Genomic DNA, 25720 nt, shown 5'->3' on the forward strand with positions numbered 1-25720 from the left:
GAAAATCTTTCCTGTTCTCATAAAGTCATACATAAATATGAAAAGCATGACACAAAATAAGAGGCCAGACATAAAATAATGTATCACAAAAAACCTCATGTAAGCAATATACTAGGAAAGATAAAATGTGCCATGTATGGTGGTACAGGCCTACAATCCCGGTGCTTGGATCACGAACTCAAAGACACACTCAGCTACACGGTTGTAAGGAATAGTAACAGGAAACAAAGAGGTGGGCAAATTAGTACTGAGCAGAGCCGGGTGTTCTGGGACTTAAAGAAAGCAGGTGGGAAGATCAGAAAGCTTGGCCCTGAGGGCACAGTTCCATTGTAAAACACTTGCCTACTGTGTGCGACTCCTAGTCTTGCACAAAAACAAAGCAAGGCCTTCAACAGAGCACCCCACCATGCTGCTGTGTGTCTGTCTGTGCAATGTTTTAAGTTACTGGACTGGCTTGAGGGCAGTCTGTTCGGTTGCTTGGCTGACCGTCCTTTGCTTAGGTCACCAAGGAAGGTGCTAAAAACTTTGAATTATGTGAGAGACAAGCCCCTCACTTTGTGATAACGAATTTAAGAGACTAGGGAAAGTTAAAGTTTTTATTTTACAATTCTGTAGACATGGATGTTGACCTACTAGAAGGAGTGGTGTACCAGGTTAGCATGAGACAGTGACTTTCATTTATTTATTTATTTATTTATTTATTTAGGTTTTGTGAGAAACAGTGGTTTTTAAAGACCACAATTGCAAAAACAAACAAACAAAGCGTCTTGCCTTCTTCCTATAGGCTGGTACTCCAGAGAGTGACACAACCTTTGCTCTCACCTAGTAAAGCACCTTCACCAAACTCCCCATCCTATTGGCTCAGAACATACAGCCGTATTTACCTACCGTTTATTCTGGGTCTTGGTATCCCCTTTTGTGATCAGCATTGGCTCAGTCACGTGCCAGAGTGCTTGTAACTTTTTAGCCCCAGGGTAAATTGGAGTGCCTAGACAAGGAGGCACCAGTTAACAACTAAGGGAAAAGATGGGTGTGGTTGGGGACCTTGGTGGTAGGGGGTGGGCTAGCGCCTCCAGATTATCTGTAACTGAACGCTAAACCACCTCATAAACATAATTTACTTATCCATTATTTAATAAAAAAGTTTAAGACTTTAATATTTACATTTACTATTCAATAAGGTTTATTTTGACTTATAGTTCGGGGAGGGGGCAAAGCTCACAATGACATAGAAGGCATAGCAGCACATAACAGGATTTATTTCTTGCAAAACAACCCTGGCCTCCATCAGCATAAATTAAAAAAAAAACATTAAAACGAGCGCTTTTTAAAGCCTATCATTAACATTAACAGCACTTTAAAAATGAAAATATAGCCGTGGTTAGGTAAACACCCTGGTGTGAGGTGGGCTATTATTTTATCCTCTCTGGGAGAATGGCCTGGGGTGAGTCAGGAAAAGCAGCTGCAGCAAGGGCGGCCCGGGAACAGAACTGGGCCAGGGACAACCGCACAGCCAGGCGTGCGAGCCGGGCGAGCCGAGCGAGGCGGGGAGCTGAGGTGGGGGCGAGCAGCCGGATGCACGCGGAGCATCCATCCGGGTGAGAGGCCGGAGGTCGGAGCGGCCATCGCCGCAGGGCGCGGGCCTCTCGCCCCCCAGCGGGGACTTTCGCTATGGTGACGCTCTCCGGGGCCCGCCCGCACGGGGGCGCCGGAGCGCGGCCATCGGGCCTCCCCTGCGTCCGCCGGAAGCGCTCCGCTGACCCTGCGCGCCGCGGGAAGATGGCGCTGGAAGCGGGCGACATGGAAGACGGGCAGCTCTCCGACTCGGATTCCGACATGACGGTCGTGCCCAGCGACAGGCCGGTGCAAATGGCGGTGAGCGAGAGGGCGCGCGGGCGGGCGGGCGGGCGGGAGGAGGGGCGCGGGCGGCCCCGGCGGGCGGCGAGTCGGAGGCCGCGGGGCCCCGGCGGAGCCTCGACCCCGCGGAGCCGCCCGCCTCGCGGCCTCCTGGAACAGGCGCGCGTCCCCTCGCTTGCGGCTGCTGCTGCTGCACGCTCTCCCGCTCCTGCGCGGCCGCCGCTGGACACACGTTCCTCCCCGAAGCTAGAACGTGGGGACGGGGAGCTGAGACGGCTTCTGATGCACTCTCTCCCCTTTTTAATTTTTGCTCCTGGCGGACAGGGACAGGGAGCTCACTTCGTACCCGGGGTCCGGTCTTCAGTGCCCCCCACCCTCACCCCGAGTTTGGTCAGCTTCCACGTGCCAGCAGGCAGGCAGGCAGGCAGGCGCCAGGCTTTGTTTCAGCTGCTCCGGGTTGTAGACGGCATCTCGCTATGTATCCCACGGCTGATGGGCTTGAACTGTCGTCCTGCCCCTTAGACTCCACAAGTACTGGGAGATCACAGTGCACCACCACTCTAGGCAGCTTCCTAGTTTTCTGAGATTTCTGTTTTTACTCCCTCAGAAAGCCAGGCTTCTCGCACCCAATCCTCGGCACCGCCGTTATCGGCAAAATGTTTTAAATGCCCTGTTTTTATTTTCAGATGGGACTGGCATGAGACTCCGCACAGGGTTGTAAGGGTGTGATGTGGAATACTGCACACTGTAAGGCCTGGCCGTGGCCATTGTTGTCAGCGGTTATTGCTGGCGGATTATTCATCTGCTGCCTCAAATCATCTCACTTATTTTAAATACCTAACAGGAATTCTCTAAGTGCTTGGTTTTGTGTTTACAATAGAAAAGCAAAGATTGAGGGCAAAGTTACAGTTAGAAGAAATAAACTCGGGGCTCTATTGCATAGTAGGGTGACTAGTTAACAATAGGGTATATTTCAGAATAGCCAGGGAGTGGGGGTATAACTCAATTATAGAATGCTCACCTAGCATGCTGGAGGCCCTGAGTTCAATCCTCCCCACTCATAAGTCATGTGTAATTCACTCAGGTATCCCCTCCCCCATAAAAGGGATTTTTTTTTTTTGCCATAAAGAAATGATAAATGTTCAAAGTGATAGATAGTAACAACCCTGATTTGACCATTATGAAATATATACATATATTGAAGCATCATATTATACCACGTAAATTTGTGTAGTTATTATGTGCTGGTTAAATGTTCTTAGTGATTATCTTCGCATGTACTTGTCTTAGGAAATTAATACTAGGATCTTATTTTTCAGCCCTCCTTTTTTTAAAATGTTAATAATTTGATTAACATAATGCTGTGAAATCTGAACTTTGAGGGGTTTTGTTTTTGTTTTGAGACAGAGTCTCTTTTCATAGCCTCAAAACCAGGAACCTCCTGCCTCAGCCTCCTGAGCTCTGATGAAAGGTGTGCACTACTACAATAGAGATAAAAGTAGTATGTCTGGGATTCTTCGCCATAGCTTACCATCAAATCTTTTGTTTTTCCCCCTATATAGGGTTGTCCCTATGTAGACCTAGCTGGCCTTGAACTCCCAAGAGTTCAGGGATTGATAACATCACTTCTTAAAGGAGTAGCCACAGAACCATATAAAAGAAGTGGATATATCCAACTAGAAAATATAGTTTTGGAGAGAAAAGAAACAAACTGTGTCTTAACTGCAAGTAACAATTATTATGTATGTCATTCTCACACTTGTGGTCTTTAAAGGTGAGAGGTACAGGCTTTGGTAAATTCTTAGGAGGCGGTCTCCAGAACCAAGTTAATTTAATAGGGACTAGATGAATGTCAACTGTCTTTGGAGCATGATTGTTTTAGATGCTCCAGTGGAATCTCGGGTACATTCTTTCTCCTTTCTCTTCTCCTTAGTAAAGTCTGTGTGCCCCCTCAGACATGCCTGAATCCACTGTGAAACCTAAGTCGTCCTTAAGCCTCTGGTCCTCCTGCTTTAGCCTCTGGAATGCTGGGATGACAGGCATGCGCAGTACCTGCATTGCTGTAAAAAATAGCCCATGGTAGGTGGAATTAATGCTTTGTGGAACTGACTGTACTTTTCTTTCCTCTGCAGAAAGTGCTAGGCGGGGGCAGTGTTGCATGTGCACCAGTATCGCACTATCGGACTGTGAAAAACATGGATTCCAGTGAGGAGAGTGTGGATTCAGACGAAGACTGCTCTCTTTGGAAAAGGAAGCGGCAGAAATGCCTTAACCCTCCTCCCAAACCGGAGCCTTTTTCGTTTGGCCAGAGCAGTCAGAAAACAGCTCTTAATGGAGGGAAGAAGGTGAACAATATTTGGGGTGCTGTGCTCCAGGAACAAAATCAAGATGCTGTGGCCATTGAGCTTGGCATCCTGGGAATGGAAGGTACCCTTGACAGAAGCAGGCAATCTGAGACCTACAATTACTTGCTTGCTAAGAAACTTAAGCGGGAGTCTCAAGAATACACAAAAGAATTAGACAAAGATCTAGATGAATATATGCATGGTGACAAAAAACCAGGGTCAAAGGAAGAAGAGAATGGGCAAGGTCATCTCAAACGGAAGCGGCCTGTCAAAGACAGACTGGGTAACAGAGTAGAAATGAACTACAAAGGCCGCTATGAGATCACAGAAGATGACTCTCAAGAGAAAGTGGCTGATGAAATTGCTTTCAGGTAGGCACTTGACCACATATCTCCTATTTACAGGAAGCAAAATAGATGCTAAATACATTCCTTTTTGACGTTTTGTTTGTTTGTTTATTTGTTTGTATTTAGGGTGTCTCTATAGTCTTAGCTGTCTGGAGATTGCTGTATAGACCAAGCTGGCCTCAAACTCACAGAGTTCCTACCTGAACCTTGACTCTCAGAGCTGGGATTAAAGGTGTATGCCATACCTGGCTGAGGTTTTGTTTTGTTTTTCTTAAAGGAATTAACCCGGATCATATTTGACTATGACCAAATTTGTGTCTTTTTAAAGGTAACATTGAGCTGGACATGTAGCTCTGTTGGTACAGTGCTTACCTAACATGCATGAGACCCTTAGCACCCCATAAACTGGGCAGAGTATAACATGCCTGCAACCCCAGTACAAATGAGATGGAAGAGCAGAAGTTTAAAATCATTCTCAGCTTTACAGGGAGCTTGATGCTAGCCTGGGCTAGATGAGCTACTGTCTTGAAATAAGATGAAAAGGAAAACCCCAGGCAGGGCTGGCAAGATGGCTCAGTTGTTTTAGGCTCTTGTCACCAAGCCTGGTGTTCCATGTGGTAGAAGTAGAGAATTGATTCCTGCAAGTTGTCTTCTGAACTCCACATTTATGCCGTGTCCACACACACACACACATGAATGTAAATTTTTTAATGTTATTCTAAGTTGAAAATAACTGATGTGTTAATATGAAAACCACTCATTTTCAGGTGTTGATTTTTTTTTTTTTATGGAGACAAATTATCCAGTTTTATGACCATTGTTTTATTATTATTACAACCATTGCTTTTAAAAAACCTTTCTCTCCATCACCCAGTAAAATCTCCGGTCCTCATCCATATGTCCATTTACTACTAATGTCCTTATTCTCCTTCCAAGACAAGTATACTTTTCTGTCCTTGTAAATTTGCCATACAGATGCAGCCGTGCAGTATACGTTTTTGTAGTTTCTACCCCCACCCAACTCTCACACACACACACACACACACACACACACACACACACACACACACACACACACACACACACACACACACGGTTTCTCTTCATAGCTATGTAGACCAAGCTGACCTTGAACTCAGAGATTCACCTGCCTCTGCCTCCCAAGTGCTAGCATGCCTGGCTACCTTTTTTCTTTTCTTTTTCTTGCCTTTGCTTTCTTTTTCTCTTTTCCTTTCTTTCTGTGTTTTTTTTTTTTTTTTTTTTTTTTTTTTGTTTTTTTTTTTTTGTTTGTTTGTTTTTATAAGCAGGGTTTCACTGTAGCTCTGTTGTCCTGGAAGGAGTTGTCCAGGCTGGCCTCAGACTCACAGAGATCCACCTGCCTCTGCTGCTCAAGTGCTAGGATTAAGGGCGGGTGCCACCATCGCCCAGCTACTTTCTTCAATTTTATTATCAATAATCAACCTATATTGTAGCAGAAACTAATCATTACTTTTACCCCTTTCCTTTTTTTTTTTTTTTTTTTTTTTTTTTTTCTTTTTTCTTTTTTCTTTTTTGAGATAGTTTGAATTATTCCATCGTTGAAGGAACCCTGAGCTAAAGCCAGTCCTAGGAATTTGCTATATAGACTAGACTGGCCTCAAACTCACATGAGAGCTGCTTGCTTCTGCCTCCCAAGTTCTGGAATTAGGGCCTGCACCACTCACTACCCCAGCTACTTTATTTGTAAATGAGAAGTGTTGCTTTTTGATTTAGGGGTTTTGTTTTGAGGAAGATCTCCCATAGCTCAGGCCAGCCTCAAGCTTAACTATGTTACAAGATAGTTCTTGAACTCTGATCCTCCCGCCTCTACCTCCCAAGGGCTGGGATTACAGGTACTCAACCACCACTCTGACTCTGCAGTTTTACTGGATCTGTATAGATTTATGTATCTCTATACTGGATGGACAGTCTGCATTTATTTTTCTACATAATGCTGAACAAGTGTTTCAGGTAACACCAGTACTGGTTAGTTTTGGGTTCCGTTTGTTTTTCTTTTAATAGTGAAGATGTTTGGGGCTGGAGAGATGGCTCATTAGTTAGAAGCACTGGCTATTCTTTCAGAGGATCCAGATTCGGTTCCCAGCACCCACATGGCAGCTCACAGCCATCTGTAACTGCAGCCACAGACAGTGCAACACCCTCCTTTGGCCTCTGTGGGCATGGTGTACACATGGTACACATGCACACATTCAGGCAAAACACTCATACACAACACATTAAAAAGTCCAATTCAGGGGATCTAGTATCCTCTTCTGGCCTCCTGGGCATCAAACATGAGACATACATGCAGGCAGTACACTTAACACATGCAAAACATTTTAAGTAGAAGTTTGGAAATTGTATTCTGAAGAAAGGTAGACTTTATAAACCAAGGTCTCCCCTAGAGATAAGGAATCTTAGACCCAGTACTTACCTTACCTAGCTTGCACAAGGTTGTCAACTTTGTGAGCATCAGACTGAAGCTGAACCTTGGTCACTTGCTCCTCCTTTCTGGTGCCTTTTCCAAAGTACTGCATTGCTCCCATGAGGAGAAACCAAGGTCTGGGGTCTGGGCAGAAACTGAAAAGGCTTCTGCGCTGTTTTTCTTATTTCTGGGAGCCATGGACTCTGTCTGACCCAGTTAGAAGAGCTACTTAAGCTCCCGGTTTTTTGTTTTTTTGAAATAGGGTCTGTCTTTGCAATCTTGCCTGTCCTGGAACTCAATGTGTAGACCAGGCTGGCCTAAACTCACAGAAATCTGCCTGCTTCTGCCTCCTGGGTGCTGGGACTAAAGGCGTGCGCCATCATGCCCAACGCTCCTTGTGAAGCAAGTGAAGCAAGTGCTCCTCCTGGCTACTCTGAAGAGTAGAATGAAAATAGTGTGTCTAACATTTGAAAGAATTGATGTGTGCAGATAAGGTAAGGCCATTAGGATTGCACTATGAGAAACCATTTGTAGATGTTGGAAGGTTAATTTGGAAGAGTAATAACTGGAAGCACACTATATGTCTGTTATTTGTTCATATTGAATTAACTCGCCTTGTTCTGCATACTTGCTTATTTTGAGAACTGCTGTAATCCAACAAGGCAAATGAAGAGCCTTAGTTTAGGAGTTGATATGGAACTTGAGGTCAGCATCTTTTCTTTTTTGCCTGAAGAGCAGGTTTTTCCATGTCAGTGACTCCACATCCACTGGATGGAGATTTAGGAAGCAAGTGTTATCAGTAAGGTTTGGGTTCTAGTTGAGGAGCACACTGGGGATTAAAGTAGATTTAACAAGTAGTAAGTTGCTGTGTGTTCTCAACAGGTTACAGGAACCAAAGAAAGACCTGATAGCCCGAGTAGTGAGGATAATTGGGACCAAAAAAGCCATTGAACTTTTGATGGAAACTGCTGAAGTTGAACAGAATGGTGGGCTTTGCATAATGGTAAGACTGCTTTACTGTTTCTGGGTTTGGTTTGGGGAATTTGTTTGGTTTTAGTTTTTTTTTTTTTTTTGAAACAGGGTTTCTCTGTGTAACCGTGGCTGTCCAGGAACTTTCTCTGTAAACTAGGCTGGCCTTGAACTCATAGGTCTGCCTGCCTCTGCCTTCCAAGTGCTGGGATTGAAGTTCACCGCCACTGCCTCACACCTGTTTCTAGTTTCATATTACCATCTGGCTTCCTTCCTTCCTTCCTTCCTTCCTTCCTTCCTTCCTTCCTTCCTTCCTTCCTTCCTTCCTAATCAAAATGAACCTGCCAGTCTGCCTTCCCCAGCCCCTTTGATGACAGGATTTCACTGTGTACCTCCAGCTGTCCTCAGACTTGGTGCTGCCCTGGCCCCATCAGTGCTGGGACTGTAGGCTGTTATTATACCCTCTTACAAGTATAGTTTTGAGACAGCAATCTGAAAGGAGTTGAAAACTAAAGTTTGAATGGTTTGGTTTTGGAGCACAAATTACTGTGATTTAACTAAATTATTCGATTCCTTGTGCTCAGTCTCCTCAGGTAGAATTGAACATCCTGTGCTAAAAGGATTAGATGAGGTGGTATACATAGGGTAGTTAGCTTAGTGCCAGCCTAGTTTACAGATTAAGAACCTATCTTGAAAACACTGAAGTTAGGGCTGGAGAGATGGCTCAGAGGTTAAGAGAGCACTGACTGCTCTTCTAGAGATCCTGAGTTCAATTCCTAGCAACCACATGGTGGCTCACAGCCATCTATAATGAGGTCAGATGCCCTGTTCTGGTGTGAGGCAGACATGGGGGCAAAATGTTGTAGACATAATAAACAAATCATAAAAAAAAAAACACTGAAGGTATAAAACCCAAATAGAACTGGGTATGATGAGATTTGCCTGTAATCTCAGCATTCAGGAGGCAAAGGTGATTACTGAGGGTTTCAGGAGCCTGGGCAAGGCTCTGTTTCAAAAACAAGTCAAATCACAAATAGATATACAGTATACCTGTGTGTATTAAAAGTTCAAGGGTGGGGAGCTGGAGAGATGGCTCAGCCATTGAGCACTGGCTGCTCTTCCAGAGGTTTCAGGTGCGATTCCCAGCACCCACACAGCAACTCACACTTATCTGTAACTCCTTTTCCAGGAGATCCAATTCACTCACACAGACATACAAGCAGGCAAAGTACCAGTGAACATAAAATAAATAAATAAATAGATAGGTTCAAGGGGTAAGAAGGAAAGCTATCTGAAAACCCTCTAGAGTGGGCCAGCAATAACTGGGAAAGGAATTGAGAAAAACTTCACTGTTTCTTCTCTGACAAGACCAAGGGCAGTATCACTTAGAGCAGGTTTTTAGAGCTTCCATTCATTCAGCTTTCACTGTGAAGTAAGGATGAAAATGTGAATGCCTTCCTTCTTACTTGCTGCTCTTGTTTTGTAGTGTGTTACCCAGTAGGAATAGAGAGAAAAGAAGCCTACAGGATTGACAGGTTGAGAGGGCGCAGTTTAGTTCCCAGCACATATGCTGGATGGCCCACAGCCTCCATTAGCTCTAGCTCCACAGGGATCCAATGCCCTTGGCCTCTCTGGGTACCACATTCACCCTGTCATACATAATGTTTAAAAAGAATTGATATTGACATTGGCTGAAAAAAAAAAAAAACAGCCTATAAATTTAAATTATAGAATTTAGCAACCAAAGATAAAATTAGCCATTAGGCTAGATTTTATTTGTAATGTTGTAATTTTTTATTTTATTTGTTTATTGTTGTTGTTGTTTGATTTTGTTTTTCTAGACAGGGTTTCTCTATGTAACAGTCCTGTGTGTCCTGGAACTAGCTCTGTAGACCAGGCTGGCCTCAAACTCACAGAGATCCTCTTGTCTCTGTCTCCCAAGTGCTAGGCTTAAAGGTGTGCACCACCACTCCCTGGCTGTAATTTTTTTTAAAAGGAAATTTATGTTCCAGTGAGTTAATACTGATCTACTGAGAGCTGTTGAGGTTGAAGACAAGAATTATAATTACAGTAATCATAAAGCCAGCCATGGTAGCTCATGCCTGTAACCCCAACACTTGAGAGGCAGAGACAGGAGGATTACTGAGCAGGTCTACCTAATCAGCCTACATAATGAGACCCTGTCTCAAAATTACAAAAAAAAAGGAACCAAAAAGAACAAGTAATGGCCTTTGAAATGGCTTAGTGGGTAAAGGCATTTGCTGCAAGCTTGATGATCTGAGTTCATTCCTGGTTGGGGTCAGGTCATGACATGGGACAGCCAGCCAGCTTCTGCAAAGCTGACCTCCACATGTATGCTGTGGCATTTCTTGAAAAAAAATTACTATAAAATTTTTTATGAGTGAGTAATAAATTAAAGTGTATTAGCAAGTGTATGCCCTAAGGGAAAAGAAATAGATCAAAAGAAGATGTAAAGAAGAGAATAGGGGATTGTAAATGAGTGGTCAGGGTAGAGATTTGAACAGGCTTAACAGGCAAAGCAGTAAGTACTGCAAGAATAGGCAGTGTGTGACCGCATGGAAGGCATGAGAGGTACCAATTAGGGCCAGAAATGCTCAAAGTGAGCAAGAATTTGCCTGGGGTGCAAAGTTTGGCAGGATGCCAAGAATACTCAAGGTACATGCCATTACAGTGTGATTTTTTTTTTTTTCCTTTGTTTTTGAAATGGGGGTCTTGCTATATATACTTGGCTGCCTTTGAACTCACTCTGTAGACCAGATGGCCTCAAACTCACAGAGATCCACCTGCCTCTGAGTACTGGAATCAAAGCTATGCCTCACACACCTGGCTCAAAATTAAAACTTAATGCAAGAAAATCCTCATTGAACCTAATAAAAGGTGGGTTTCAACTTGTGTAGTTGACCTAATCTCTTTCTGGTGCCCGATAGGAACATGGAGGGGTGGGGGGGGTCTTTGTGACTGAATAAAATCAATGAGAGACTAGGATATAAAGTGTCTTAGTTACTTTCCTATTGCCGTGCTGAAACACCATGACCAAGGCAACCTATAAAAAACATTTAATTTGGGACTTAGCATTTCAGAAGGTTAGAGTCTGTGAGTAAAGTGACAGGCAAGTCACTGAAGCAGTAGCTAAGAGCTCATATCTTAAGACATAGACACGAGACAGAGAGACACTAGGACTGCAAAGCCTGTGCCCAGTGTCCTCCACCAAGGCCATGCCTGCTAATTCTTCCCAAACAGTACCACTAGCTGCCATCAAGTGTTCAAACATGAGCCTATGGGGCCATTCTCATCCAAACCACTACATAAGGCTAGAGAAGGACTGTGAGCAGGTCCTTGTGGGAAATAATCTGTGCTCAAATTTGACTTTTTACTTTGAATGAAATAGTTCTTGGAGGTCTTTGACATGCACGTTGCATTCTAGCTATAGGAATTAATATCATGAATCAGAGTTTTGCCTCTTGCTCTATGAGCTAGTGTCCTTCTCAAGGTCTTTGTACATAGTGTTACATGTTTTGCATTTTTGTGGTTTATTTTCTGGTGGTTAGCTGGCCCTCCGTGGATAGTATGTGAGTACTGACTAGTGCTTATAAATTCAAGAGAACTGTGCCTTGCCTTAAGGAAAAAAATTATGCAGTAAGCTTCATTTAATAATGATTTATAATGCTTTAAGCCATTAGTCCAGTATTAATGAATCTGTATGTGTACGCATGCATTTGGTTAGTTCATTTCTTTGATTTTTGATTCATTGTTTTCACTTCAGTGGTTAATTAAAACCCAGTCTTATGCAAAATGTGCCCTCTTCTACTGAGCTATACTCTTAACCCCAACAAAATGTTTTAAATAAAGTGTCCGTAAACCGGACTGAAGTTTGAACAAATGTAACGTTATATTACACCTAGAGCTGTGTTTTAATACTTGCTAATTGGGTGTTTGTGACAACTTTATGAGCAGCGGGAAGCAGTGGTAGATGTATATCTCTTAAGAGTATATATTTAAATCTAAAATTCTTTAAAAGAACCAGATCTAGGATTCAAGTCTGGTTCTGGCTGTCTCCATAAGCATACCGCTAGTCAAATATGTCCTGATCATTCCTGGAGCCGTAGTCTGGGAGTCGGGGTTGTGGTGCAGTAACCGAGCACTTTCCTAGCATGGCAAAGGCCCTGACTTCTGTCTCAGCATTGTTAGTATTTGCTCATAATACATTTGAAATACTCTTGAAAAGTTGCCTGTGTGAGTTTCTATAGTTTAATTTTTCCATTTCTTTTTGTAGGATGGTAGTCGAAGAAGAACACCTGGTGGGGTTTTCCTGAATCTCCTGAAAAACACTCCTAGCATCAGTGAAGAACAAATTAAGGTAATGACAGTGACTGTGTCCTTGGCTTTAGGATGGATCAAAAAGCCAGACTTAGGGCGCACACGTAATCCCAACACCCAGAAGCAGAGACAGGAGGGTTGCTGCATCCCAGGAAAGATCCCATTCCAAAAGATAGAGGACAGCCAGGCATGGTAGTACACGCCTTTAACCCCAGCACTTGGGTAGAGGCAGGGGAAGGTGGATCTCTGTGAGTTTGAAGCCTTCCAGAGCTACATGAGATCCTGTCTTAGAAAGAGGAGGAAAAAAGATGCATAGTTCTTTTTGAACTTCTACTTAGTCTCCTTTTCTTTCTGATTTTTGTTGTTGTTGTGTTTTGTTTGTTTTTGAGACAGGATTTCTCTGTAATATCCTTGGCTGTCCTGAAGCTCAATTTGTAGACTAGGCTGGCCTCAAACTCACAGAGATCTGCTTTCCTCTGCCTCTGTCTCCCAAGTGCAGAGTTTAAAGACATGTGCCACCACTGCCCTGCTAGTCTAGTTTTTTTTTTTTTTTTTTTTTTTTTGAGAATTGGTTTTAAGAACATGAGTAGGGTGGACAAGAGGGCTCAGTGTCTAAAGTAGATGGCCAGCAAGGTATACAACCTGAGTTTAGTCTTAGGACCCACATGGAGAAACTGTAGAACTGACTCCTGCAAGTTGTCTTCTGACTACCTCACGACACACGTGTACAAGCATGCACATGAATAAATGTAATAAGAGATTTTTACAGGTGCAATAAAAGTGAACTAAGGTTCTCAATGTAGCATGTGCTTAGTATGCACAAAAACCCACATTCAATAAATAAAAAGATTAAATTTCCTATTTATTTATTTATTTATTTGTTTTGCTTCTGAGACAGGGTTTTTCTGTATTGTTTTGGAGCCTGTCCTGGAACTCGCTCTCTAGACCAGGCTGGCCTTGAACTCACAGAGATCCACCTGCCTCTGCCTCTGAGTCCTGGGATTCAAGTTGTGTGCCACCACTGCATCTGCCATCCCAGATAGTATATTCTGTCCATATGGTGTTGCAACTACTCTTTTAATTGCCACATTGGTAACAGTCTGTCTGTAGTTTGGAAACTTGAACCAGACTTGCTGAGTAGGGCTTTTTGTTGTTATTTTGGGTTTGGTTTAGTGTGTGTGTGTGTGTGTGTGTGTGTGTGTGTGTGTGTGTGTGTGTGTGTGTGTGTTAGTGTTAGAGCACACACACAGGTCCCCATGCTGATGAGAGTAGTTTCTTTCCACCATGTTGGTTCTGATACGTGGTGATATTTATTAAAGCTTGCCTGAGGGTACAGAAAGCAAAGCAGCCAAGCCACTAGCTCTTACCTCTACCTCAGGCTGAAAGGGCTGGTCCTGTCTCCACCAGCTCTTACCAAGCCTGAGACTGCTGCCTCTCTTCAGCATGGCTGGAGACTGAATCTCAGAATGCAGCCTGAGACACTGGACTCCTGTCTTATATACACCTCTCTAGGGCGGTATTAAAGGCGGGAGCTCTGAATCTTTTAGACTGATTCAGCTCTCGAGTACCTTGGGTGGCCTTGGACTCACAGAGAGATCCATCTACCTCTGCTCCTGAGTCTTAGGATTAAAGGTGTGTGCCACCACTGCCCAACTTCTATGGCTAACTAGTATGGCTAGCTCTGCTTTCTGATACTTCGGACAATCTTTATTAAACGTAAATAATGATATATATCACCACACTGGTGATTGGTACCCACTGAGGTACCTCCCCAGCCTTATTGTTTTCCTCTACCTGCCTTCATCCTTTCCTTTTTCTTTCTCTTGTTTCCTTTTGGGTTTTTGTTTATTGCTTATCTTTATTTGGGAACCTTGTAGTCTAATATTTAAGTTGTAGAAAATAGAAAATATAAAGGAGACAGAGGCAGGCAGATCTCTGAAAATTTGATATAAAACCCCATCTCAAATAAAAAAGAATAAGTGTGCACTCTGCGTTCATGTTTGGGGGAAAACAGGAGGTAATAATTTGGTTTTTGTTTTTGAGACGGGGTCTCACTGTGTAACCCTGGTTGCTTCCTTAGTGCTGAAGGTTAAAGGTGTGCATCGCCATGCCCCACCTTCCGTTTCCGTTTGATGGGAAAGGAACATCGTAACCATTTACTGCATTGCCAAACATTAGCTTTTCTCTTTAAGATCAAAATACTCAATAAATTAAAATAAAAATGCATTTTACCTCTTAACACCAGGATATGGTTCCAAGGATTACAGGATTACACACCTGTAATCCCAGCATTTGGGAGGCAGGGGCAGGAGGATCCTCACAATTTGAGGCCAGCCTGGTCTACATAGTGAGTTCCAGGCTAGCCATGGCAGTGTAGTGAAACTGTCTCCTAACAAGCATGTATTTATTTATATTGGTTTTGTTCCTCAAAAAACATTTTTGATTGTCATATTTTGGGATGGGGTGCTTTATATTATAGGTAGTGGGAAAGGCTAGATACCCTGCCTAGGAACTCAGTCATGCCAGTGTTAAGAAGCACTGTGTGTATGTGTGTTTGCCTGCATGTGTGTACACATACGATGTATGTTCAGTGCTCTTAGCCTGAGGGGGAGGGTAGGCTCTCCTGAAACTGGGGTTACAGGCAGTTGTAAGCCAACTGGAAACTGAACCCAGGTCCTCTAGAAAAGCAGCAAGTACTCTTGACTGCTATCTTTCCAGTCCCTACAGTAATATTTTTTAGAGAGGGAATTGTTAAATTTTGCAAGTGACACGTTCTTACATAGGTCAGTTTAATTTCGTAGTCATATATAGTTATATATATATATATATAGTTAGGATGGTAGTCATATATAGTTAGGATGTTTCAGAGTTAGTACATCTTTAATCTTTAATCTGTTTTGTGTGTGTGTGTGTGTGTTATCAGTAATAGTTTATTTAAATTCTAAGCAAAATTTCCCCATGGTAGATCCTCTTTTAGCAGATAGATGTGTGGGAACAATGTGTTAGGGTAGAGTGAGCATGGCTTATCTAACAGTAGATTGGTTTTGGCTATAGCAATTGACAATGTCATGAAATCTGTTCTGATAATGGGATCACTAGTTGTGTGTGTGTGTGTGTGTGTGTGTGTGTGTGTGTGTGTGTGTGTAATAGATTATTATAAAAGGCCTCCCTCCTAATATAATAAATAATATGGCGTGGTGTTTTGCTTGTTTTTTTTTTATTCAAAGTTCATTTTATTTCAGGACATTTTCTACGTTGAAAATCAAAAGGAATATGAAAATAAAAAAGCTGCTAGAAAAAGAAGAACACAGCTATTGGGTAAAAAGATGAAACAAGCTATTAAAAGTCTGAATTTTCAAGAGGATGATGATACATCACGAGAAACTTTTGCCAGTGACACTAATGAGGCCCTGGCCTCTCTTGATGAAGCCCAGGAAGGACCTAGCGAAACAAAGCTGGATGCTGAGGAAGCCATCGAGGTGGACCATACTCAGGATTTGGACATCTTTTAGGCACATTTTGGACATTTTGAAGAATAGAACTTTGTAAAAAATAATAGTTTCCATTTCTACTGAAGTTGCTGTACTATACACTGAATCTGGAGAAAGGAGAGCTATTTCTATTTCTTGTTTGAAGTAAAAATTGTATGTGGGCAGTGAAATGCCTTTGATGGCAGTGTCTGACAGGTGTGTCAGCATGGGGTTTGATTTCTCATTCTGCTGCATGTAGTGACTGTTAACGCCTAATGCTACCTGTGCTCCCTCTGTCCAGCTCACTGTTTCATGCCATTAAGAAGCTTTTGTTTTCTGATTTGTCTTTGTGGTGAACTATGCTTTGGTTTTAACACATTCCATTAAAATATGCTATAATGTGCATAGATTACTCAGTTCATACATCCAATTGTTCCAATAGAGTGGGCAGGGTCTTGGTATGGACTGACCTCCTGTCTTTCTGCCTCAGCCTGAACAGTGCTGAGATTATGGGTTTATGCCACCATACTCTACTACTTTTTGGCATTAAAAAAAAACAAAAACAAACAAAAAAAAAACTATTTATTATTGTCTGCCTGAGACAGAGAGGGAGATGGAGATGTGGGGGGCCATGCATGTGGCCACAGTGTGCATGGGGTGGTCAAAGTGTGATTTTTGTCTCCCCCTTTAAGTGGGCTCTGGGGTGTAGGGCCTGAACCTCACATGTCTTCATTTGCTGAGCTTTCTCACTAGTCCTTTCAAGCACTCTTGGAAACTTAAGTCTATATGGAAGCTGCTTGCCATTTGTTGAAAGCAAAATACCAGAAGCTTTTTACTCTCTCTTTTTGAGATAGGATCTCAGTGTGTACCTCTGGCTGTCCTAGAACTCACTATGTAGACCAGAATGGCCTCAAATTCCCTCTGTAGCCAATGGCGGCCTAGGACAGCTGATCTTCCTGCCTCTTCCTCCCAAATGCTGAGATTCCAGGTGTGCACTGCCACACTTGGTTTGTATACAGTGATAAAGACTGATTAAAGGCTGGAGAGATGGCTCAAAGGTTAAGAGCACTGGCTGCTCTCTCAGAGGTTCTGAATCAATTCCCAGCAACCACATGGTGACTCACAACTGTCCGTATTGAGATCTATTGTCCTCTTCTGGCCTGCAGGTATACATGTAGTCATAATACTACATACATAGTAAATAAATCTTAAGGTTCTGTCATGCTAAGCAAATAACCGAACCACACCCTCAGGCTCTAGTCTAACAGATTTTTCCTGTTTGTAAAATTCCAAATGTCTCCAAGTGTTCTCATTTTTTAATCGGTGATGTTTTTCCCAAAGAAACTTTACAGACACACTTGAAAATAGCTCTGAGCTGCATACTCTTAGCTTCTAAGGGTTGCTGTGGTGTTAGCAGGACAATTGTTACATCAACAGCTGCAGTTTCATCAGAATTGGACTGTGTGAGATTCTAGGTGAGAATTCTGTCATTGCTGCCAGTGATGGCTTTGGAAAAAGATGCCTGTCCTGCTTTACCGAAACTGGACAATAGCAGCGCAGCAGAGAATGCATCTAAGCCTGCCAATAAGTGAGGATCTCAGGGTCTGGGCTGGTGGCTCCTTGTATTGTATTAGACAGTACAGAGCCTCACACAAGCTAGGCAAGTGATCTTCCACTGAGCTTTGCCAGCCTCCCCCATTACACCCCCAGGGCATGGTCTCATGTAGTCAAAGTTGGCTTTGACTTCCTTATATAGCTGAAAATGGCCCTGGATTCTTGGTCTGCTTCTGCCTCCAGAGTGCTAGGGATACTGGTGTGCACCGCCAAGAAGTGCTGGGGATGGAACCTTAAGTTTTATGCATGCTAGGCAAGCTCTACCACCTAAACTGCAGCCCTGCCCTTGTCCCTTATTTTTCTGGGTTTTTGGTTTTTTTTTTTTTTTTTTAATTTAAAAAATCATTACTTACATGTATGGTGTGTGTCTGCATGGGTTTATGGGCAAGCACACTGTGTGTGTGTGGTGTCTGTGTCCTTGGAGGCCAGGAGAGGGTGTCAAGATTTGGAGGGAACTGGTACCACAGGCAGTTGTGAGCAGCCCAGTGTGGGTGCTGGGATCTGAACCCCTGCCCTCATGATAGAACACTTAAGTGCTCTTAACTGCTCAGCCATGCCATCTCTGCTGCAGCCCAAGTAGGTTCTTCTCTCATACAATACATTCTGACCACAGTTTCCTTTCCCTCAACTTCTCCTAACCCCCAGATTTTTGTTTTTTATTCCCCCTCCATTTCCTCTTAAGAAAAGAGAAGGGTTCCAAGAGAGGACAGCTTAACAGGGCAAAACAAGATACAATAAGACAAGGCAAAAGCTGTCATCAAGGCTGGACAAGGCAACCCAACAGGAGGAAAAAGTCTCCAGAGCAGGCAAAAGAGTCAGAGACACCCTGCTCCTACTGGGAGGATTGTAAAAAGACCAAGCTAACAGCCATAACATATGCTGAGGGCCTGGTGTAAGACCCTTGTAGGCTCTGTGCTTGCCAGTTCAGTCCCTGAGCCCACGTGAGCCCTGCTTAGTTGAGTTGGTGGCCACATTCACCTGGTGTCCTCCATGCCCTCTGACTCAATCTTTTGAGGTAGTATCTCCTTAAATTTCCTGTGTGTGCTGGTCTGAAGTTTGTGATGCCTCTGCCTCCCAATTAACTGGGATTACAGGTGTCCATCATCAACTCTGAGTGAGTCCTGGGTTTTCTGTTTGCCGGTGTGTTGGGCAGTCTGGGACATATAAGAGTACAGTAAATTTGAGTTTTGTCTTAGCTACTTTTCTATTACTGTGAAGAGACACCATGTCCAAGGCAACTTATAGGAGAAAGGGTTTATGAGAAGCTTGTTTCAGAGGGTTAGTCTATGATCATTATGTCAGGGAGCATGGCAACAGTCAGGCAGGCATGCTGCAATTGAGAGCCCATTTCATAAACAAGCATGAGGCAGAGAGAGAAGGGAGGGAGAGAGAAAGAGAGGCTTTTGAAACCTCAAAGTCCACCCCCAGTGACACACCTCTTGCAACAAGGCCACACCTAACCATTCCCAAACCCTTCTACTACTGGGTACCAAATACTCAAACAGCTGAGCTGAGCCTGTGGCGACCATTCTCATTCAAACCACCACACACTTCTCCTTAGCATTTATACAGAAAGTGAAATGTCCCATACAGAAAAGTTTGGGCAGAGATGGTGACTCTGGCTTAGATAAATCCAGAATCCAAATTAATCTTTCCCTCCCTCCTTTTCTTTCTTATCTCTGGCTTCATATTTCCTTTGGACAATTCATAGGTATGAAGCAAATTATGGTGTACTAGATTCAATCTTATAACCAGACTGTAGGGGCTGGAGGAATGGCCCAGTGGTTCAGAGCATCTGCTGTTCTTCCAGAGGACCAGAGTTCAGTTGCTAGCACCCACATTGAGCAGCTCAGAGCTGCCTCTAGTTCTAGCCCTGGGGGCTCTAATACCCACTTCTGGCCTCTGAAAGGCATCCTTGCACACACACATACACACACCAAATAAAAATGAAAATCTGGGTTGTATGTACTTTTGGAGTTGGAGTACACATACTCAGCCCTAACTTGATCCTAGTGATACTTGGGTTTGTTTGTTTGTTTGTTTTGTGGAAGGGTCTTACTCTAGCCCTGGCTGCCGCCCAGTATTCAGTATGTAGAGTAGGATGGTCTCTACAGGGATCCTCTAGCTCCCCAACTGCCGGGATTAAAGGCCTGAGCTACCACACCCAGCTGGCTGGCTGGCTGTTTGAGGAAACTCAGTAGCACAGCTCTCGGACCTGCAGCTGTAGGATGTGATTAACTGCATCCATTTCTTAGAGCAGTGGTTCTCAACCTTCCTAATGCTCTGATCCTTTAATACAGTTCCTCATGTTGTGATCACTCCAACCATGAAATTATTTTTGTTGCTACTTGCTATCATTTTGCTACTGTTATGAATCATAATGTAAATGTCTGCCCCCCTTTTTTTTTTTTTTTTTTTTTTTTTTTTTTTTTTGAGACAGGGTTTCTCTGTATTGTTTTGGAACCTGTCCTGGAACTAGCTGTGTAGCCCAAGCTGGCCTCGAACTCACAGAGATCTGCCTGCCTCTACCTCCACCAATGCCTGGCTATGTCTGTGTTTTCTGATGGTCGTAGGCGACCCCTGTGAAAGGGTTGTTTGACTGCCCCCCAAAGGGTCATGACCCACAGGTTGAGAACCATTGTTGTAGAATGACATGGACCCAAGTTGACAAAAATCTCCTTTCTCCTTTCCTGATCTTCAGGTATGAGGAAATTCACTTACCACGGTTCTCACTAAGGCAAGGCATGATCCCGATACGTTACGTTATGCCTTGGAAAGAAAACATGAAATTCAGGAAAGTGAATCTGAAGGTATTTTCTCACAAATATTCAGGTTAAAGGCTGTCTGTGCTGTTAGAAAGGAAGGTGTGTGACCCACGGTTTGAAGGAGAAACCTGATTCCTACAAATCATCCTCTGGCCTGCTCTCACATACACATGCTCACTAAATAAACTAAATGTGATAATGAAAACAAAGCCAATTTAGTATACTCTCTGAGGCATATATAGCTCTGTAAAAACACCTATTTTATGTATTTTCACATATAACCCAAATGCAAACTTAAAATGGCCAATGACAGCATTTGAGGCCACATACACTCATGAGGTGTCGAGAAGTAAAACTGCAGCCCAGGAGCTATGTTTTCAGACGGTGAATATTCAAGTAGAGTCATGGAGACAGCTGGGCTGGATCTACAGGTAAGACTTGCCTACTCAGTGCTGCTGGTCAATTTGAAAGTTTTCCAAATTCAGATTGGCCATTATAGACTCTTCTTTTCCCAGCCTCCCCCTCCCTGCCTCCCTCCCTCCCTCTCTTCCTCCCTCCCTCCCTCCCTCTCTTCCTCCCTCCCTCCCTCCCTTCTTCCTCTCCTCTTCCCTCCCTTCCTCCTTCCTCTCTTTCTCTTTTCCTCCTCCTCTTCCTTCTCCTTCTCACTAACCCCTCTCAAATTCTGAACTCTGGAGTCAGATTATCCTAGAACTCACCATTTAGCCCAAGCTGGCTTTGAACTCATGGCTATCTAAAGTGTGACCCTAATTAGTCTTAATAATAAAATCCTGGAGTCAGACAGTGGAGTTGAAAGATCAGAGAAGTAAAGGACCAGACACAGTCACTTCTTCTTGGAAAAAGGCCAAGCTTCTGTCTACTTCCTCTCTCTGCCCAGCCATATCATTTCCTATGTATCTGTATAGATCTCCAGAACTCCATGGTTAACTCTAGCTCTACCCTCTGACCTCCAGGCAAGCTTTATTTGTCAGAACACAAACAATACCACATCAGTGATCCTCCTGCCTCAGTTTTCCCAGTGCTAGGATTAAAGACAGGAGCCATCATACCTATCCAGTAAGTTATTTTTTTAAAAAGAGTTAGAATATATTAAAGTATAAATAATTTGAAATTTTCAAAAGAATAGTTACTATTGGATAAAAATATGTTCTGGCACGAAAAAAAGAAGTCTTAGAAATTATAAATATTTACATAAAGTAAAATAAATTATAAAAAATGGCTCAGTTGCCAGGTGGTGGCACACACATTTAATCCCAGCACTTGGAAGACAGAGACAGGTAGATCTCTGTGAGTTCAAGGCCAACCTGGTCTACTTTGAGAGTTCCAAGACAGCCTCCGAACAACAAACAAAAAGGCTCAATTGTTTCCTTATAAAATGCCCCTGTACAATGCTATAAAATAAAAGAAGTTATGTTTTCCTTGAGATATATGGGGGGGAGTTGTTTGGTTTGGTTTTGGTTTGTTTGTCTATTTTTGAGACAGGGTTTCTCTGTGTAGCTCTATCTGTCCCACCTACCTCTGCCTCCTGAGTGCTAGGATTAAAGGCACAGGCCACCACTGCCCAGCTTGGGTTGTGTTTTTACCTAATACTTAAAAAACAAAAGAAAACAAAAAAACTAAAGAAATTAAAGCGAAGGTATGAAATGCCAGTCTATATACGCTTATTATTAAGACTTTCTTCAATTTTGTTATGTGTGTGTGGTGTGTGAAAGAGGGAATGAGAATTGTCGTATATTCCTGGCTGTTCTGGAATTTGCATATAGACAAGGCTGGTCTCAAACTCAGATCCACCTGACTCTGCCTCCCAAATGTTGAGATTAAAGGTGTGTACCACCATAACTGGCTTTTCTTCCATCTTAATATTGGGATCTATTTTATATAATTTGATGGCTTAATAAATAGCATTGCAGGGACTAGAGATTCAGCAGTAGACGAGCACTGGCTATTCTCCAGAGGACCTGGGTTCAATTCCCAGCACCTACATGGCAGCTTACAACTGTCTTTACTCCAGTTCCAGAGCATCCAACACCCTTACACAGAATATACACAGGCAAAACACCATTGTACATTAAATAAATAACTCTTTTGGGGGGGTTCAAGACAGGGTTTCTCTATGCAGCTTTGGAGCCTCTCTTGGCACTTGCTCAGGCTAGCCTCAAACTCATGGAGATCCATCTGCCTCTGCCTCCCAAGTGCTGGGATTAAAGGCATGTTCCACCACTGCCCAGCTTAAATAAATACTTCTTTAAAAAGAAAGGAAGGAAGGAAAGAAGGAGGGAGGGAGGAAGGGAGGGAGGGAAGGAGGGAGAAGAAGAGAGAGAGAGGGGAAGAAAGGAAGGAAGGAGGGAGGGAGGGAGGAAGGGAGGGAGGGAAGGAGGGAGAAGGAGAGAGAGAGAGAGAGAGGAAGAAAGGAAGGAAGGAAGGGTCTTTAAACCTAAGATGAAAATGACGTCTGGTGCCGTTCAGCAGAGTGTTTTCTCTCTTAGCAAGCAGAAGCTTGTGGGATCTATGCTGGCCCCATGGAAGATTCTCTGTTCTGGGGTTACAGAGAGCGGCTTTGCCATGGGGAAGATCGGAAAGTCGTTCTGAAGAAAGGCCCACCGGATATAAAGATCGCCGACTTGCCTTTGCACTCACCTCTCTCCAGATACCAGAGCACCGTGATCTCCCATGGCTTCAGGAGGCGACTGATCTGATGTGCCAGCCTGGGGGTAGCCATGTGCTTGCCTAACGTACAACAGGCTCAGGGTTCAAATCCCATTACTACTCAGAAGAATAAAATGATAAAGTAGCTCAATCTCTTGCCCTCTGTCAGTTCTGGTGTTTAAGTTCATTTGATGAATGATTGTCAATAACATAATACAGAGATCTTCGAAGGTTCGGGAAGGGCATCGGTTCTTAGGCTGTCTGAAGTAAAGTGGTTCACTACAGGTGGATAAAGAGCAACAGATAGACCCAGCCCTGCTGTCTTGTGCATGTAGCCCCAGTCACCGTGAGTCCATAGGTGCAACTACGCTGCTGTATCCTGTGTCCGGGCTATATCCTGTGTCCGGGTGGTGATGGCACACGCTGTTAATCCCAGCACTCCGGAGACAGAGGCAGCTTTGTGCTTGCCTCTAGTTAGGCCTCTTTGGAATTCTGCTGCACCCCTCTAACTCTTCGTGGGCATTCCATAACACACGTGTGCACACAAACCTGCACAGAAACACACATACACGGGGGTTGGGAGCAGGGAGGAAAGGGGGAAATGTGCTGTGTGATTTATGCTGTGTGACCCAGAGTTAACCAAGTTAAGATTGGAATAAACGAAACCGAGTCTGCCAACACTGCTATCAAGGGAAGCTGGGACTATTTGACAGGCGACAGCTGATGAAGCCAACATGGCTTGAAAGTTTGTGTTTTAGAAATTCTGACATTGTGGAAAGGCACAGACACTTCTATGTTTGTAACGTCACACTCATGATAACTATCATTCTGTCCCTTAATTCAATCCAAAACTTAAGAAATGGCTGGAGAAGTTGGGCGGTGGTGGTGCACATCTTTAATTCCAGCACTCAGGAGGCAGAGGCAGAGGCAGATGGATCTCTTGAATTTGAGGCCAGCCTGGTCTACGGAGAGCGTGCCAGGACAGGGCTGTACAGAGTTCCAAGCTACACAAAGAAACTCTATCTAAAAAAAAAAAAATAGCTGGAGTTCCCTACAGAGGACTTATTTTCTGCATTTTCTTGATAGTCTATACATTTATATAAATTACATATTTAAGAACTGAGAGGTTTGTGACCCTGAGTGTCTAAAAGAGATGTGAACTGATTAATCCACTTCTCTAGAGCAAGCTCTCCTGCCCCTGCTGAGAATCAGTCCAGGACTGTCTCTGTCATTGACCACAAAAGCAAATTCAGCAGCTGAAAATAGGGAAAGCGGAGGCTTGGTGTCGACTTCGGAGATAGCCCTTACATTCATGACACTCAACTAGCGTTTAAAACCTCAGCAATAACTGAAGCCCAGACAGCTTTACAGGAATGAGGGATGGGAACTCCACAGGACATCTTAAAGAGCCCGAGGCCTCTGGGAAAGGGTACCTTGAGTCTGGGAGCTGAGAATCTTCATATATGTCTAGGACTAGGTAGGAAAGAATCTTGTGTTGAAATGAGCAGTGGACACATGCAGAGACCTCTGAGCACATTGCTCACTGCTCCTGGTATTAACAAACTGTGGTTTGGGTCTTCTCATCCCCACAAGGGTTCATGTGTTGTGTCTGGCCCCCACAGTGTCACTGTCACACGAGGAAGCATATTGGGAACCTTGGGTAACTGGGTGTGCACCCTCAGAAGAGATTAAGGTAGTGCTTGGGGGACCCCTGAGTTAGTTCTGATGAGGGTAAGAACCTTTGAATCACTCCAGTCCCCTGGCTGGTGGTTAATGCTGTTGCTTTTATTATCAGGGCTCAACTCTAGGGCCTCCCTCATTGAAGGCCTGTCTTTGGATATCATCTCACTCTTGGCCATGCTCAGATAACAAAGCCACTAACCTGAGGCTGAACCAGTGTGTCTGTCCTGTCTTACTTTCAGCCTTCAAATGAAAAGCTTCATCAAAGAACTCTTTCTTTCTCCTTCCTCAGTGCTGGAGATCAAACCCAGAGTCTCACTCCTGTTGGTCACTACTGCTGGACCACTGAGCTATGACCCCAGCCTAGGCTTTTCTTTTCTGCCCCCAAGACATTGGTCTCACTATGTTGACCAGGCTGGCCTCGAACTCACAGAGCTCTGCCTGTTTCTCCCTCTACTTCTCTGGTGCTAGGATCAAAGGTATGTGCCACCACACCCAATTCAACCTTTTCTTTATAAATGTATCTCCCCGTAGACATACTATATAGTAACCAGAACAGTCTGTTACAGTTTGAAATGTCCTTGTGGTGGTTTGAAAGAAAATGGCCCCCCAAAGAGAGTGTTGTTATTAGGAGGTGTGGCCTTGTTGGAGGAAATGTCACTATAGGTGACGGGCTTTGAGGTCTCTCTTTCTCAAGCTTCCCTCAGTGTGACCATCAGTTGACTTCCTGTTGCCTGTCAGTCAAGACATAGCACTCTTAGCTCCAGCACCACGTCTGCCTGCACGCTGTCCCCATCATGGTCATAATGAACGGAATCTCTGAAACTATAAGTGAGCCACCCCAATCAAATGTGTCCTTTGTAAGAGCTGCCATGGTCACAGCGTCTCTTCACAGCAATAGAAACCCAAACCGAGACAGTCTTCCTCAGGAAAATGTTTAAACACCTGATCTCAGTTGACGGAGCTATTTTTGGAAGTTCTGGAAACTTTAGGAGCAGGACCTAACTAGAGGAAGTAGGTCACTGGGGATGTACCTTTGAAAGTTTTATCTGGGCCACAGTCCTTTCTTCTTTTTCCCCTTGCTACCATGATGCTCTGCCCAAGCTAAGAGACATGGGCCAAACTGTCTGAAACCACGAGCCCCAATACATCTTTGTCCATTAAACTGTTCTCTCAGGTATGTTAGTCACAATCATACAAAAGTAAAGAACTCTTCATTCCTCTTGAT

General features: G+C 43.7%; 2 protein-coding genes across 2 annotated transcripts; both read left to right on the top strand.

The window, feature by feature from the left end:
- Window positions 1–1639: 1639 nt before the first annotated feature.
- On the top strand, window positions 1640–16174 carry Phax (phosphorylated adaptor for RNA export). Its single transcript, XM_051200788.1, has 5 exons — window positions 1640–1875; window positions 3990–4573; window positions 7875–7995; window positions 12256–12339; window positions 15542–16174. The coding sequence occupies exons 1-5, from the start codon at window positions 1672–1674 to the stop codon at window positions 15809–15811; spliced, it is 1263 nt and encodes a 420-aa protein (XP_051056745.1). The 5' UTR covers window positions 1640–1671; the 3' UTR covers window positions 15812–16174.
- Window positions 16175–17001: 827 nt separating this feature from the next.
- Tex43 (testis expressed 43) lies at window positions 17002–22934 on the top strand. The gene is given in 3 exon segments (XM_051201044.1): window positions 17002–17381; window positions 20085–20193; window positions 22653–22934. Coding segments are annotated over 3 exon segments (429 nt in total). The 5' UTR covers window positions 17002–17271; the 3' UTR covers window positions 22863–22934.
- Window positions 22935–25720: the final 2786 nt, after the last annotated feature.

The sequence above is a fragment of the Phodopus roborovskii genome, unplaced genomic scaffold, assembly GCF_943737965.1.
Source record: "Phodopus roborovskii unplaced genomic scaffold, PHOROB, whole genome shotgun sequence".
Lineage (NCBI taxonomy): Eukaryota > Metazoa > Chordata > Mammalia > Rodentia > Cricetidae > Phodopus > Phodopus roborovskii.

Excerpts from the sequence above, each read along its gene's own strand:
- Phax (XM_051200788.1), top strand. The coding sequence starts at position 1,672 with ATGGTGACGCTCTCCGGGGCCCGCCCGCACGGGGGCGCCGGAGCGCGG. Across the intron at positions 4,574-7,874 it reads GCTGATGAAATTGCTTTCAG|GTTACAGGAACCAAAGAAAG; the intron begins GTAGGCACTTGA and ends TGTTCTCAACAG. Across the intron at positions 12,340-15,541 it reads TCAGTGAAGAACAAATTAAG|GACATTTTCTACGTTGAAAA; the intron begins GTAATGACAGTG and ends ATTTTATTTCAG.